The 12,074-nt window shown below is 54.3% G+C and overlaps 2 protein-coding genes across 22 annotated transcripts in view; one reads left to right on the top strand and one right to left on the bottom strand.

The window, feature by feature from the left end:
- Zmiz1 (zinc finger, MIZ-type containing 1) overlaps positions 1-12,074 on the top strand; it is a 205,277-nt gene that overhangs the window by 142,590 nt on the left and 50,613 nt on the right. For 4 of the 20 annotated variants that reach the window (XM_087588565.1, XM_087588569.1, XM_087588567.1 and 1 more), the window contains exon 1: positions 2,943-3,084. The exons of 12 other annotated variants lie outside the window; for them this stretch is intronic. The gene's annotated coding sequence lies outside the window, so the exon portion shown is untranslated. Of the gene's footprint in view, positions 1-2,942; positions 3,085-3,429; positions 3,860-12,074 lie in introns of those variants that run through there. 4 more of the 20 variants (XM_087588566.1, XM_087588570.1, XM_087588568.1 and 1 more) reach the window with 1 other exon arrangement.
- LOC148000347 (uncharacterized) lies at positions 50-4,003 on the bottom strand. Of its 2 annotated transcripts, XM_087589492.1 has the most exons (3): positions 2,713-4,003; positions 2,365-2,594; positions 50-609 (listed from the first exon to the last, which is right to left on the bottom strand). In XM_087589492.1, the coding sequence occupies exon 1, from the start codon at positions 3,995-3,997 to the stop codon at positions 3,038-3,040; it is 960 nt and encodes a 319-aa protein (XP_087445618.1). In that variant the 5' UTR covers positions 3,998-4,003; the 3' UTR covers positions 50-609; positions 2,365-2,594; positions 2,713-3,037. The 2 variants fall into 2 exon arrangements, with proteins under 2 accessions (XP_087445618.1, XP_087445617.1); XM_087589491.1 differs by having other exon boundaries at positions 2,365-4,003.

The following is a 12,074-nucleotide window of genomic DNA, read 5'->3' on the forward strand; positions in this document are numbered from 1 at the left end:
TCCCCACTGACTGGCGCACCGTAGGATAAAGCCCACACCGGAGCCAGCCAACCATGCCACAGCACTGTATTTATTGGCGGCTCCTCTTCACTAAGGCCCACGACAGGAGTTCAGACCCCGCGAGAAAAGCCACCCGCTATTGATCCTTCGTCAGGCCTCCGGAGCCTGGCGGACATTCATCAAGGAGCCACAGCATGGGGCTACAGCTCGCCTTTTCTTTCTTCTTGCTTTTTTCTTCCTCTCAAGTCACCCCCCCCCCCGTGGTCCGGGGGAGGCGGGTGTGGGGGCTTGCGGAGGTCACTCAGAGAGCTGCTGAGCGTCAGTGAGTGGAGTCGTAGGATGCCTTTGTCTGCGGCCTCTTTTTGTAGATCCTTATCAAGGCGAGCGCGGCGGGGTGGGGTGGGGTGGGGTTGGAGCAGTGGCTGTGGGCCCCGAGCTTTTGAGCAAGTCTTTGGAAGTTAGAGATGTGGAACTTGGAGTAAGTCAGGGAAAGCCCTTCTAAAGAAGACAGTGTGTGGAGTGCCGGCATTTCTGTAGACTCCAAGCCGCAATCCTAAAAAGGCTGCTAACCATGAGGGCCTTGAGGGATTTGATTCCAGAGAAGAGAGCCTAGAAATTAGCAAGTGAAAGGGGCCAGTTTGGACTGATGAATGGGTGCTTGAAAACAATTTGTTTTCTTAAGTATGTAAATATGCTAGTGAAGAGTATTTACTTTTTGGGTTACCTTGGAAAACCCTGAATCTTGCATATTAATTCTATCCTCTGGTGCTTCAGAAGTGGGTCCCTAGGAGAACTAAGAGGAAGTAGGAGGCTAAACGACTGGAAGCTGTCTATAATTTCTAAAGGGTTTCACCAAGTTCCCGCCCCTAAGGTGTAAACTTTGCTCAGTTCCAGCCTGAATTTTCACTCAACCTGCAGGAATTATCTTTCTTCAAAATATGTATAGTGTGTGTGTGTGTGTGTGTGTGTGTGTGTGTGTGTGTGTGTGTGTGTAATGTGTGAATATGTTTGCCAGCTTGTATGTCCATGTTCCACTTGTGTGCCCGGTGCCCTCGGACTAGAAGAGGTTGTTGGATTTCCCTAAAACTGGAGTTTCAGATGATGGTGAGCTGCCATGTGGGTACTGAGAACAGAATTCTGGTCTTCTGCAAGAGCAATAAACCTCTTTTAACCTCTGAGCCATCTCTCCTGCCCCAGGATTATCTTTGCAAAGTTAGTTCTTTCTGCTACTGTGTGTGTGTAAGCCCTTGGCAGCTGAAAAGGCCCTAAGAATCAGATGAGAATTGTAAACTGTCATTGTACAAAACTTTAGGGGTGGGGGCTTTCTGGTTATTTAGTGCTTGGATTCTGGTTAATGGAGACTTGAGCCCTGATATTGTTAGGTCAGCCTGACACCACAAAGTAGGTCTTAGGTACATATGTCTCCATGCTTGCTTCTGAAATGTGGGCCAAAGTGTCCTGCCCTGTCAACTGGCTATGCTGAGCAGTGGAAGAGTCTTCACATAGTTTCTTGGAGCCCCCAAACTCTGTGGGGATGTTTGGAGGGCCAGGGTCTCAATAAATCTCCCACTGAGTAAACGAATGTGTTCAAAGAAGCCATTAGAATACAGGAGGAGGTGAAAGTGAACCCCCTGAAATGTGTGCACAGTTCATCCCCCAGCACTGCCCCAAGGTTCCTCCAGGAAGGAGATGCCAATTAATTTCACTTGCAGAAGCTGGTTCTTGTGCAAAAAGAAAGCCAGTTATAAAGTAGGAATTAATCCATTTAGTGAGCTCCTGGGAGGGAAAGCCCATGACAACTGCATTTCCAAATGCCATCCCAAAAGTGATATTTCAAGTGGCAGTGGGTGGGATTAGAGCCTGCTAACGACTTCTGTCAAACAAGGAGCAAGAGCCTAGTATCTAGATAAGTGATTTGTCTTGCCACTTCTGCGGCCCTCAGCAAGTCAATCAGAAACGCTGAGGGCGCAAGTCAGGAACTCATACTGGAGGAGCGTGTGCCATAAGAAGGACCCTCAAAGGCGAAAGGGGTCAGTTCCCCCAAGCTGGTGAGATCCCTATCAAATGCAGAGAGTTTAAAGCCGCTCTTGGCTGTCTTTCTTGAGGGTGAGTGACCTGCCTTTCCTACTTTACTAATTGAGGCAGTTAGGAGCTCATTCAAACAACTTTCACTGGTGAGTGGGCGGGTCTTGGGGGGGTGCGATAAAACAGTCTCTCCCTAGTGAGTGATCTAGGTGGGTAGAACCCTAAAAGGAGGGAGGGGAGCCGACCTCTTTGGGCTGGACAACTAATGGGTTTCCAGCGGTGCCTATGGGGCAGAGGAATGGGAGGGACAAGCATAGGTTGAAAGCCTGGAGCCCCTACCACTACTGGCTGGAAGGAAGAGGCCGCGGCCACCACAGGATGCAGAGTCAGGAAGACAGCAGCACCGGGAGCAGGGGCGGGGCTGTGCACAACTGCCGCCTCCGATTTCCCTCCTGCCGCTGGCTGCGGAGCACAGGAACTCCCCAAAGTCGGAAAACCAGAGCGTACGTGCGCCAGTCCACCTACCCTGGACCCGGCGTTCGAGGAATGCCAGGGCCTACAGGGAACCCCTATGGAGGGAGGAAAAAAAGATGTCAAGCTCCTGATCTCCGTCCCCTCTAACCCGTCCAGAAATCCCTTTTAAACCCTGGTTGTAACTGGATGTCCCCAGCCTGCCCCGCCCCTTACCCGACAGAGGCCACCGGGGCCCCGCTAAGGACCCTCATTAGCATGACCACTTGGGAAGATTCGGGGGCGAAAGGCACCCGGAGTCAACCACCGCCAGCGCCTTCCCAGAGGCCCCCTCGGGCGACAGCGCGCCAGGAGCCCCACTCTCACAAGTGTTGCTTCCAATTAATTGCCCGGGCGGGGGAGGGAGAGGGGCCTGGTCGCCGCCCCCGCCCGGAGGCTGGAGCTGCACTCGTCGGGTCGTGCGTTCGCTCTAGCGGCGGCGTGCACCAGCACCACCCCTGCGTGCAAGTTTGAAATGTGAGCTGCCTCCGATCCCCAGTCACTAGTCCCTCGCAGTGAAGTGGCTGGGCTGGCGGGCTGCGCACGCGAGTGAGTGCGGGCTGCGGGCTGCGGGCTGCGGGCTGCGGGCTGCGGGGCGGGGGTGCGGGCGCCCGGCTCGCGGGGCGGGGAGGGCTCCCCGGAGACGCCGACACAGGGCCGCTCGCCTTTCATCGTCCTCCCGCGCTCCTCCTCCCTCCCCTCCCCCCCGTCGCCGCGCGCCCGGCTTCCCCGGAGCCCCCGGCCCCACGCGGCGGCACGCAGGCTGGGTGGTCACGCCCGCGGGGTCCGGGAGCGCGGCGCAGCGCAGCCGGCCGTGGGAAGTTTCTCCTGCGCGCCCAGTGCGCCCCCGCCCCCCCGCGCGCCCCCGGTCCCCGTCCCCGTCCCCGAAGGGCTGTCGCTTGCGCCCGGGCGCGCGGCTGGCTGCCTCCTCGGCGGCGGCGGCGGCCCCATTAGCGGAACCTCCGCCTGTGATTGGCTTTGCCCGGGAAGCTGGAGACGGGCGATGAATAATTGATGTGTGCGGTGCGGTAGCCGGACAGCGGCGGCGGTGGCGGACGGCAGCGAGCGGGAGCGCGGGAGCCGGAGCGCCCTCGGAGCGGGCAGCGCGCAGCGAGCGGGCGCCGGAGCCGCCCGGGGCCCCCGCGCCGCCGCCGCTGCCGCCGCCCCGGCGCGGAGCGGGGATGCAGGCGGCGCCCGCTGCCTGCTCACAGCCTTTGTTCGGCGCCGGCTGATCCCTGCCCGGAGTCGCTCGCTGCGGCCGCCGCGAGCTGGGCTCCAGCCTCCGGGGGCGCCAGGGCGGGACCGCGGACTGTGCAACTTCTAGGTGAGTGTGGGGCTGGAGGGGTCGGCGCGGGGCGCCCGCGGGCCGGGCCCCGGCTCCCTCCCGGTGCAGGGGTGAGTGTGTGTGCATGTGTGTGACAGAGGAGAGCCGGTGCATTGTGGGTAGCACGGTGTGCTGCATGGTGTCTGCCTGAGGCTTGGCTGTAAGAGTGGCTTCAGCGTGCACCAGGCCCATTTTGTTCACCCACAGAGGTTCCTTGGTTCACCCTTGGTTCCTCCTCTGGATGCGAGTGTGGGTGGGGGACCAGACAGAGTGTTCCCCACGCCTCTTTCCTAAAGGTGAAGTGTTGATTCCCCAGCAGACATTTTACAAGGCTCCATCTCTGGTAGGTTCCCCCTGCAAAAAAATAAGAACTACCCCACTGGTTAGAGGCAGTGGCTAAGGGATTTAACTTAAAGCTACTCCTTTGTCAGAATGAATCCTTGATGCTGGAGAGACCTGGAGGCTTGTATGGCTCCAGGGTGCACAGCAGAGTTCTGACAAGTGTTTGCTGAAAAGGCTGCTGCTAGTGACGGTGGCGGTGGTGGTGGTGGTGGTGGTGGTGGTGGTGGTGGTGGTGGTGGTGGTGGTGGTGGTGGTGGTGGTGGTGGTGGTATTGGATGGTCAGCCTGCACTAGAGGCCCAGGGGGCCTCTGTAGGGGATGTGGGTACCTGGCATCGGGCTGCATCAGGCTGTGAGAATCCTCTACAAGACCTTGCAGAGAGGTTTCTCAGAACACTGCAGGGGCTAAGAAGCAGCTGCCAGAGGTCCCCAGCATATGGCTTTAGTGTTGGTACCGAATGCAGAGATAAGTCCCAGTTCCTGGTCCCCGTGGACGCCAGCTGTAGTAAGACTAGGAGGGCAGATAATGCCCTTAGATGGCTTCAGGAGAGCACCAGGTCTTACAATGGGGCCCAGGTGTCCTGCCCTTGACCATCAGGCTTAACTGCCAATGGGCCTGGGCATAGCGAGTGGTTTTCTAAGAGGGAGGTTTTGTGAAGCAGCTGCCAAAAGTATTGGTACCAATATTTTTTAACAACCCATCCTGAAGTGTAGGCTAGAAGTCAGGCCAAGGAGTGCACAGGGCCATATCACCAGGAAACCTGGATCGTGTGTAGAGAGGTTCCTCCATTTCAGGGGCTCTGGATCCAAAGCTCATCTCCCACTGCACAATGCATTGAGATTTAAAGTCTATATGGCTTATAGTAAGTCTGTTCCTCCTTTTTTTATATCTTAACCAGGCAGTGACTACCCTGTAAGTAGCTGGAATCGAGTCCCTTCAGGGCTATTTTTACCCCAAACTTCCTTAGTGAGAAACCACCAAACGGCGAAGCTTTGGTGAGAATCTGAGTCTGCACCGGAAACAGCCGCCTGCACAGAGTGTGAGGCTTGCTTCCTAATGCTGCTTGCTCTTATTCTTCCCTGCACAGTCTCCCTCAGCCATGAACACTTGCCCTCACAGCCCCACACACTCCAGAAAGAAGCCCCTGTATCAACTGGGGGAGTGCTGGGGCCGGGAGGATGATGTGCTTAGCCCAGACCAATAGAGAGTGGGGGAAGCCAGCATAAGTCCTGCTGGAGCACAACCTTAACTTTATGATGGGTTCCTTACCAAGGTGCACCCCACAATGCTTGGCAATGAGTGGATACTCAGTGTGTGTGGAGGTGCAGAGCCCTCTGGCAGGCTTGAAAAACTCTTCAAGATCTCTGTCCACACGGGTTGAGCGCCTACTCACCACCCAGCCAGCCATATGCAGATCCTAGGAAGTCTAAAATGAGTTCCTGGGCGTAGTTAACCAGCGCCCAGCCTCGGTCTTTCTGAGTGGCGCTTGCTAGGTCACCCCCACTGAGGAATGGCTGTTAAGCTCGGTGGAAAACTGCCATCCAATATGGCTGCTTCTAAGTTTCAACTGATTTAAGAATCAAAGTAATATTCATTTAGTTCTTTTATTTTTCCTCCCAGGTGTTGGGGTTGTAGGCGTGTGTCACCAGGCCCAGTTTGGTTTGTGACTAGTGCTTTTTTGCACACAAGACAAGCACTGTTATCAACCGAGCTACATCCCTGGCTGGAGCCGGTTTCTCACGCTCAATAGCTACACAGGCTAGTGGCCACCCTACTGGAAAGCTTAGACTATAGAACAGCCGTCTTCTAGTGGCACAAAGTTCCAGTAGACGGTGCTCGGTGGAGACTTAGAAAACCTGAGGTGAATCCACCTTCTGTCAGTGCAAGCCTGTTAGATTAGGCTTTCCATGTTCTTTGGAGTTATGGCAGCCTGTGTGTGGGGCAGGCATAGACTAGCCAGTGCTCCCAATTAATACCGGGGTTAAATTTTGCCGGAGGACTAGTTGCCAGCACTCTGCTGTGCAACAGAGGTCAGCCAGGGGGCATGGATGGGCAGCAGTCCCGGAAGCGACCTCCCTGAGGACTGTCATGGTGCCGGCAAGGCATCAGGCTCTGTGAAGTCATGTATTGATCAGAAGGTCCTCAGAACAGGCAGTGCTGAGCTGGCAGGGCTGAAGGGGAAGGGAAGGTACTCTGGGCCTGGGAGGTGTTTACCTTGCTGGATGTGGCTTTGGTCCCTCAGGAGGGGCCAACTTCTCCACAAGGAAAGGGACTCATCCCTGGGCAGGTAGGCTGTTTGCTTGGAGCCACCCCCAGAGAGAGAAGGACCAGCAGAGAGAGTCCCAGGGGGAAAGGGAAGTCTGGACACCCGGCAAATGGTACAAAATGCCCCATGCCCCCTTGCTGTCCTCCACCAGGGCCCTCCACCCCTAGTATCACAGCATACCCACTGGGCTATGCTTGCTCTGGCACTCCCCACAAGCCCCAGCTGCCTGGGAACCTCTCCAGGGCCTTTAAACAGCAGCAGCCTCCCGAGGGAGCTCGCTCAGGGAAAAACAAGGCCCCCACCCTCAAAGCACATGCAGCTTCCCAGGGAGCTCCTGAGCAGTACCTCTAGGCTGGGAAGGACAGACAACAACCATTACCTAGGGACAAGGGACAAGGAACCAAGGTCATACATAGCAGGGTAGGCCTAGCATGAAGCAAGGCTCTTCCCTTACCTGGTCTTCTACAGGTCCCTCACTGAGAGCTGGAAGCTAACAATTGAACTGCTGCTTTCTTTCCTGATCCCCCACTCCAGCCAGGCAGTGTGGCTTGCAGCTGTGTCCCTATGTGCTGAGCCTCCCACCTCCCAGCAGAGGGTCTCACTGTACTCTCTGCCTGGCTAGGCTCTGGGCTAGCTGAAGGGCTGCTGGCTTTCTGCACAGCTGAGAGAGAGAGAGAGAGTCTTCCACACCCATCCAGGGGGATGTGAAGGATGAGAGAGGCTTTGTTTGTAGTCTCAGTTTACAGTCCTGTGAACAAGACCCCTACAGGCTACCATGGTGCCCTTTTTCTTCAGAATCTCACTGGCAATGGACCCCTCCAAGAGGATTCTTGGAGTTAAGCCTTGCCTGTCCATGCTTATGAAAATCCTGGGACTGGGTTTTGTTGGCCTCTTCCTTCTCAGACCCCAACAGGTTTATCTGCCAGTGGCCACCCAGGCAGTTGAGGGGGCCCAGGTTATTTTCCTCTCATGGTAGTCAGCCTAGCCGTGTCCCTTGCTTCTGCTAGAAACCCACTCTAGACCTGTATAATACTGTGGATTCGCCTACTGTCCCTGCCTCCAGGTGAGGCCTAGCCTAGGGCAACAGCAGGTGCTGCCCGAGGGGCTTGTCCAGGATAGTCCTGCCTCTGATGGCATTTTGCTGGCATGGAGCCCCTCTGATTGATTTTAGCGGGATGAGCTCCCCACATACTCTTGACAGTGTTTAGGATAAACACAATTCCTCTGGCCCAGCCCTCCAGTAATGGTATCTGCAGGCAATTTTACCTTTGACTAGTCACCTTGGGGTAGGGGTGGGGCTGAGGGTTCTGATAGGACTGCTCTATCTGTACAGTGGAGCTGTGGGAGGGAGGAAGAAATAGTGACTCTGGGGCTGGGTCAGCCTGAAGCTTCCGAGAATGAGCCAGTGGGATAATAAATGCCATGTGGGTGAGTGAATCGAGGTGTGGTACTGGAGTAGATGGGAGATTGGTGGACCAGAGCCTCCAGTGCAGGCTAAGTGCTTCGTTGTGAACCCTCCCAGGATTAATTCCCTAGGACAGTGGGGGAGTGGTGGAAGGTTTTGGAGCCACGGAGGCTCCTAGAACTACAGTTCCCAGGAGCAAGGGTGTTGTAAGCTACAGGCGGGACCTGGAAGAGGGGAGGTTAGCATCCTACAGTGGGAATGCCCTTGCTTCTGCTGGCAAAGTGAAAGCCCTCTCTGGTCACAGGGCTCCTGTTTTGCAGTTGTCATGGTAAGGGTCAAAAGCAGTGCTCTGAATCCCCCAGAGCTCTGGGAACTTGCTGGAACTTGTCCAGACCTCCCCAGGCTGTGCTCTGAACTCTCCTGGAGAGAGGGAGGAGAAGGAGGAGAGGAAGAATAGGGTCCCGTTTGTGGTCCTGTAGCTCCTTGGGTCCCAAGCAGGTCTGGGAAGCTTTACTGCACTGAGGGCATTTTCCCAAGGCTGGGGCTATGGGGCCAGGTAAAAGAGAAACCCCCAGGGCTTCTCACATCCTATTGGCTGCCCAGGATCTAATCCCTGTCCCCAGGGTCAGAGCCTGGGGTACCTCATGATTTATAGGATCTTGTCTGTCTCCTAAGAGTTTGTCTCTGATTAGTAGAATCGCCCTATACAGAGAACATTCTACATCTGGTTCCATTTCTACTTATGCTTGGGAGGACTTTGAAAAATGGGAGGGGCAGCATCTTTCAAAGGGGAAAGAAGCAGCAGCCCCCAGAGCCTGCCTGTTATTCTTTCTCTTCTCCTTCCTTCCCTTCCTTCTTTTCCCCCCTTCCTTCCCCCATCTTCCTTCCTTTCTCCTCCCTCTTTCCCTTCCTCCTTTAATTCCTTCCTTATTCCTTCCCTCCCTCCCTCCTTCCTTCCCTCCCTCCCTCCTTCCTTCCCTCCCTCCAAACCTCCCTTCCTTTCTTTGTTCCTTCCTTCCTTCTCTTTGCAGTGCTGGAGGTTGAGCCTATGGCCTCTGCTCACAAGCTAAGCAGACTGCACTTTGCCTTCTTTTTATTGGTAATTGGCACAGTAAATAAAGGATCAGATCCACCGATACAAAGTAGCTCTTCACACCTTCTATACTAGACAAAGATCAGACCAGAGTTGGAACCTGCTTTCATCTCTCAGTTCTGCTGGGTCTAGGCCCAGCTCAAATGCCACCACCCAGGAAGCTACCTCTGGTCCCCAGCACACATCAGCATGGGCACAGGATGCGGAAGACAACAGCAGAATGAACACAAGCCCAACAAAAAAATTGTACCTGCTTAAAACATTAAGAGATATTTTTTTGCAATTTGTGTGTGTGTGTGTGTGTGTGTGTGTGTGTGTGTGTGTGTGTGTGTAATTCAACTATACAGTTTTCAAGTGTGTGCTTTGTAATGACAGTGTTATGTCACAGTGTCAAAAGGTTAGACATGCCAGCTTGGGATCACATACCCACAGGTGTCACCTTGCTTGACTGGGAGGGCAGAGAGGTTATATATGAGGGATGTCAATACTGGGTGCCTCATTATTGTGTTACATGAGCAGCCCAGGAGACAGGCTGGTGATGACAGAAATGGTCATCTACGGAGTAAGTGAGAGGCCTGAAATCCTGCGAAGGCAGGGGGATTGCCATGAGTTTGATACCAACCTAGGTTACAGAGACCCTGTCCAAAACAAACAAAAAGTTAGTAGAATCACTCTGTACAGAGCATACAGGTGCATTTACACAGGTTCTTGTCCTAAGCTTAGGGTGCCAGGATGCCACTGTGGTACACAGCTTAAGGAGTCGGCCCTTTCTTGGGGTCCCCACCTTTCAAGGTCTGTCACACGACCCCGCCTATTTGGTTGTGTTTTGTGTTTTTAATTTAGGGATTGTTTTTTGAGGCAGTCTCACTATGTAGCTCAGGCTGCCCTCAAGCATGAACCAACATAGCCCAGAGCATGTAGCTGTTTAGATGTATTAGTTAAAATGAGAACTTTTGGGGTTTTCGGCTCCTCAGTCCCACCATTTGAAGTTATTGATGGATACCGTATTGAATGGTGTGTAGCAACAGCCCAGAAAGAAAGGAAGTTCTGTTGGGCAGTGTGGTGCCTAAAAGTCACCGAGGGCTCTTGAAGATGTCTTATGAGGTCTGTGGAGGGTAGGATCTGTAGGGGGGCCTCAGACTCACAAGATAGAACCTGCCTGCCTGCCCCCGCCACCATCACCACCACCACCCTGCCTCACGTAAGCCTCCTAAAACAGGGTCACCCAGGGTATTCGCAAGCCGTGTTGGAAAGTAATTATGAAACCCACATCTGTAGTTCCCTGGGTGACTTTGGGTAAGTCACTTAATTCAAGCTTGTTTCCTGATCGATAAAACATCTGTGCTGCCTGCCTGGCAGGCTGCAGTAGATCACAGGGCTGTAGAGCGTTTAACTCTGTGTCTGGGACATAGTAGTTGCCCAGTAAATGACAGCTTGACTCCTATCTCTCCGGTAGTTCCAAAAGTAACTGCTCCCAAGCCTGAGAGATGGGGTTCTCTCTTGACCCTCCTTGCCTACAGCCTTCTCTGGGTCTCAGTTTCCCATTGTGCACTGTGAGCAGAATCTTGGCTGTGCCCTGTAGACGCGCCGCCCTTCCCTTCCTTCTGAATGGCCACCGTAGCTGGAGAGTCCGAAATGGTGTGTGTGTTTGGGGGGAGGGGGTGATGGTGTTCTTGTTGCCTTCTGGCCTGGTGTAAAGCCGCAGGGCTGACTGACACTGGTGACTGGATGGGAAGCCCCAGCTCAGGCCCCAGCTGTGGAGGAAGCACCCAAGTGCTGGCAGCTGCTTTCATTTCCTTCCTGAGGCTGGAGCTGGGCGGGAGTCTGCATGGGGGTTCCTAAGGCCCTCGGGCATCTTTCACATGAGATTCCCTTCTGGGATCTATCTGTGTCCCATCAAAGTCTGGAAGCCCCTGGTTACCTACGCAGAGGGTCTGAGAGCTGAGCTATGCCAAGATTACCCTGTATCCCTAAAGAGGATGGGCTTTTCAGTGGGAACCCAGTCAGTCCTGATGAACCATTAACTCTTCTATCTCTGTGACAAGTCTCTGTACCTTTATAAAACCTCTCCTTCTAGAGGTATACCACTCTCTGTTCTCCACAGGAGGAGGCCTCTTACCCAGGTACTAGACTCACTGCCTAGCCACGTACCCTCTCTCCGTTTTCCTCCTCTGAGACTGTTGCTTTGCTTATCACCACCATGGACTAGTAGCCATACAGAATTCCCGCCTTCCATTGAACCTGAGACACCTGGGTGCCTTGCTTGCCCTGGGGTTCACCAGGCCCGTTGCCATGAGCTCAGGACTCCCCCCAGTGCTTACAGGAGAAAGGTTTGTGGTTTCTCTACAGGGAGTTGAGGACAGTTGGAGGGGGGTGGGTGTTTGTTTTTTTGTTTTATTTTGCTTTTGTTTTTTACCAACCACCATCCTCCAGTGTTTCCAGACAGTCCCAGGAATGCCCCAGCAGAAGTCAGCACCCAACACATCAACTGGGCCCAACCAACTGGGCCACACAGAGTCATGGTCTCTAGTGACTAGGGAGGTTACTGGGAACAGAAGAGGCTCCCAGACATCGTCAGCATGTAGGAAGGACCAAGGGCCCTTCCACTTTACTCCCTTGTGGACCCAGCATAGGATATCTCTCTGTCTCTGTCTCTGTCTCTGTCTCTCTCTGTCTCTCTCTGTCTCTCTCTCTCTCTCTGTCTCTCTCTCTCTCTCTCTCTCTCTCTCTCTCTCTCTCTCTCTCTCTCTCTCTCTCCCGGTCCTGCTGCCACCCAAAGGCCCAGTGAGCAGCAAGCAGACTAGGGTACAAAAGAAACACCATTACCAGGTTCCTCCAGCCCACGCATCTGACCTAGAATCAAGTCTCACCGGGGCCAGGTTGATCGGGGCCTGGTAATTCTCTCAGCTTTTTGTCCTGGGCTCTCTCCAGAAAGGTCTTCAATGACCTAGGTAAATTTCTCTTGTCTGGTGGGCACCCCTGGACCTCTGGGTTTTCTTCCCAGGTTGTGGGATCTCCCACCTTCAGGAGTGCCCCCATGGACTCTTCCCTATTTGAAACCCAGCCCCTATTAAAGGCCGGCTCAGACTAGCTTCCCTGGTCCTGGGTCC

This window comes from Rattus norvegicus, chromosome 16, assembly GCF_021556685.1.
Source record: "Rattus norvegicus strain SHRSP/BbbUtx chromosome 16, alternate assembly SHRSP_T2T, whole genome shotgun sequence".
Taxonomy (NCBI): Eukaryota; Metazoa; Chordata; class Mammalia; order Rodentia; family Muridae; genus Rattus; species Rattus norvegicus.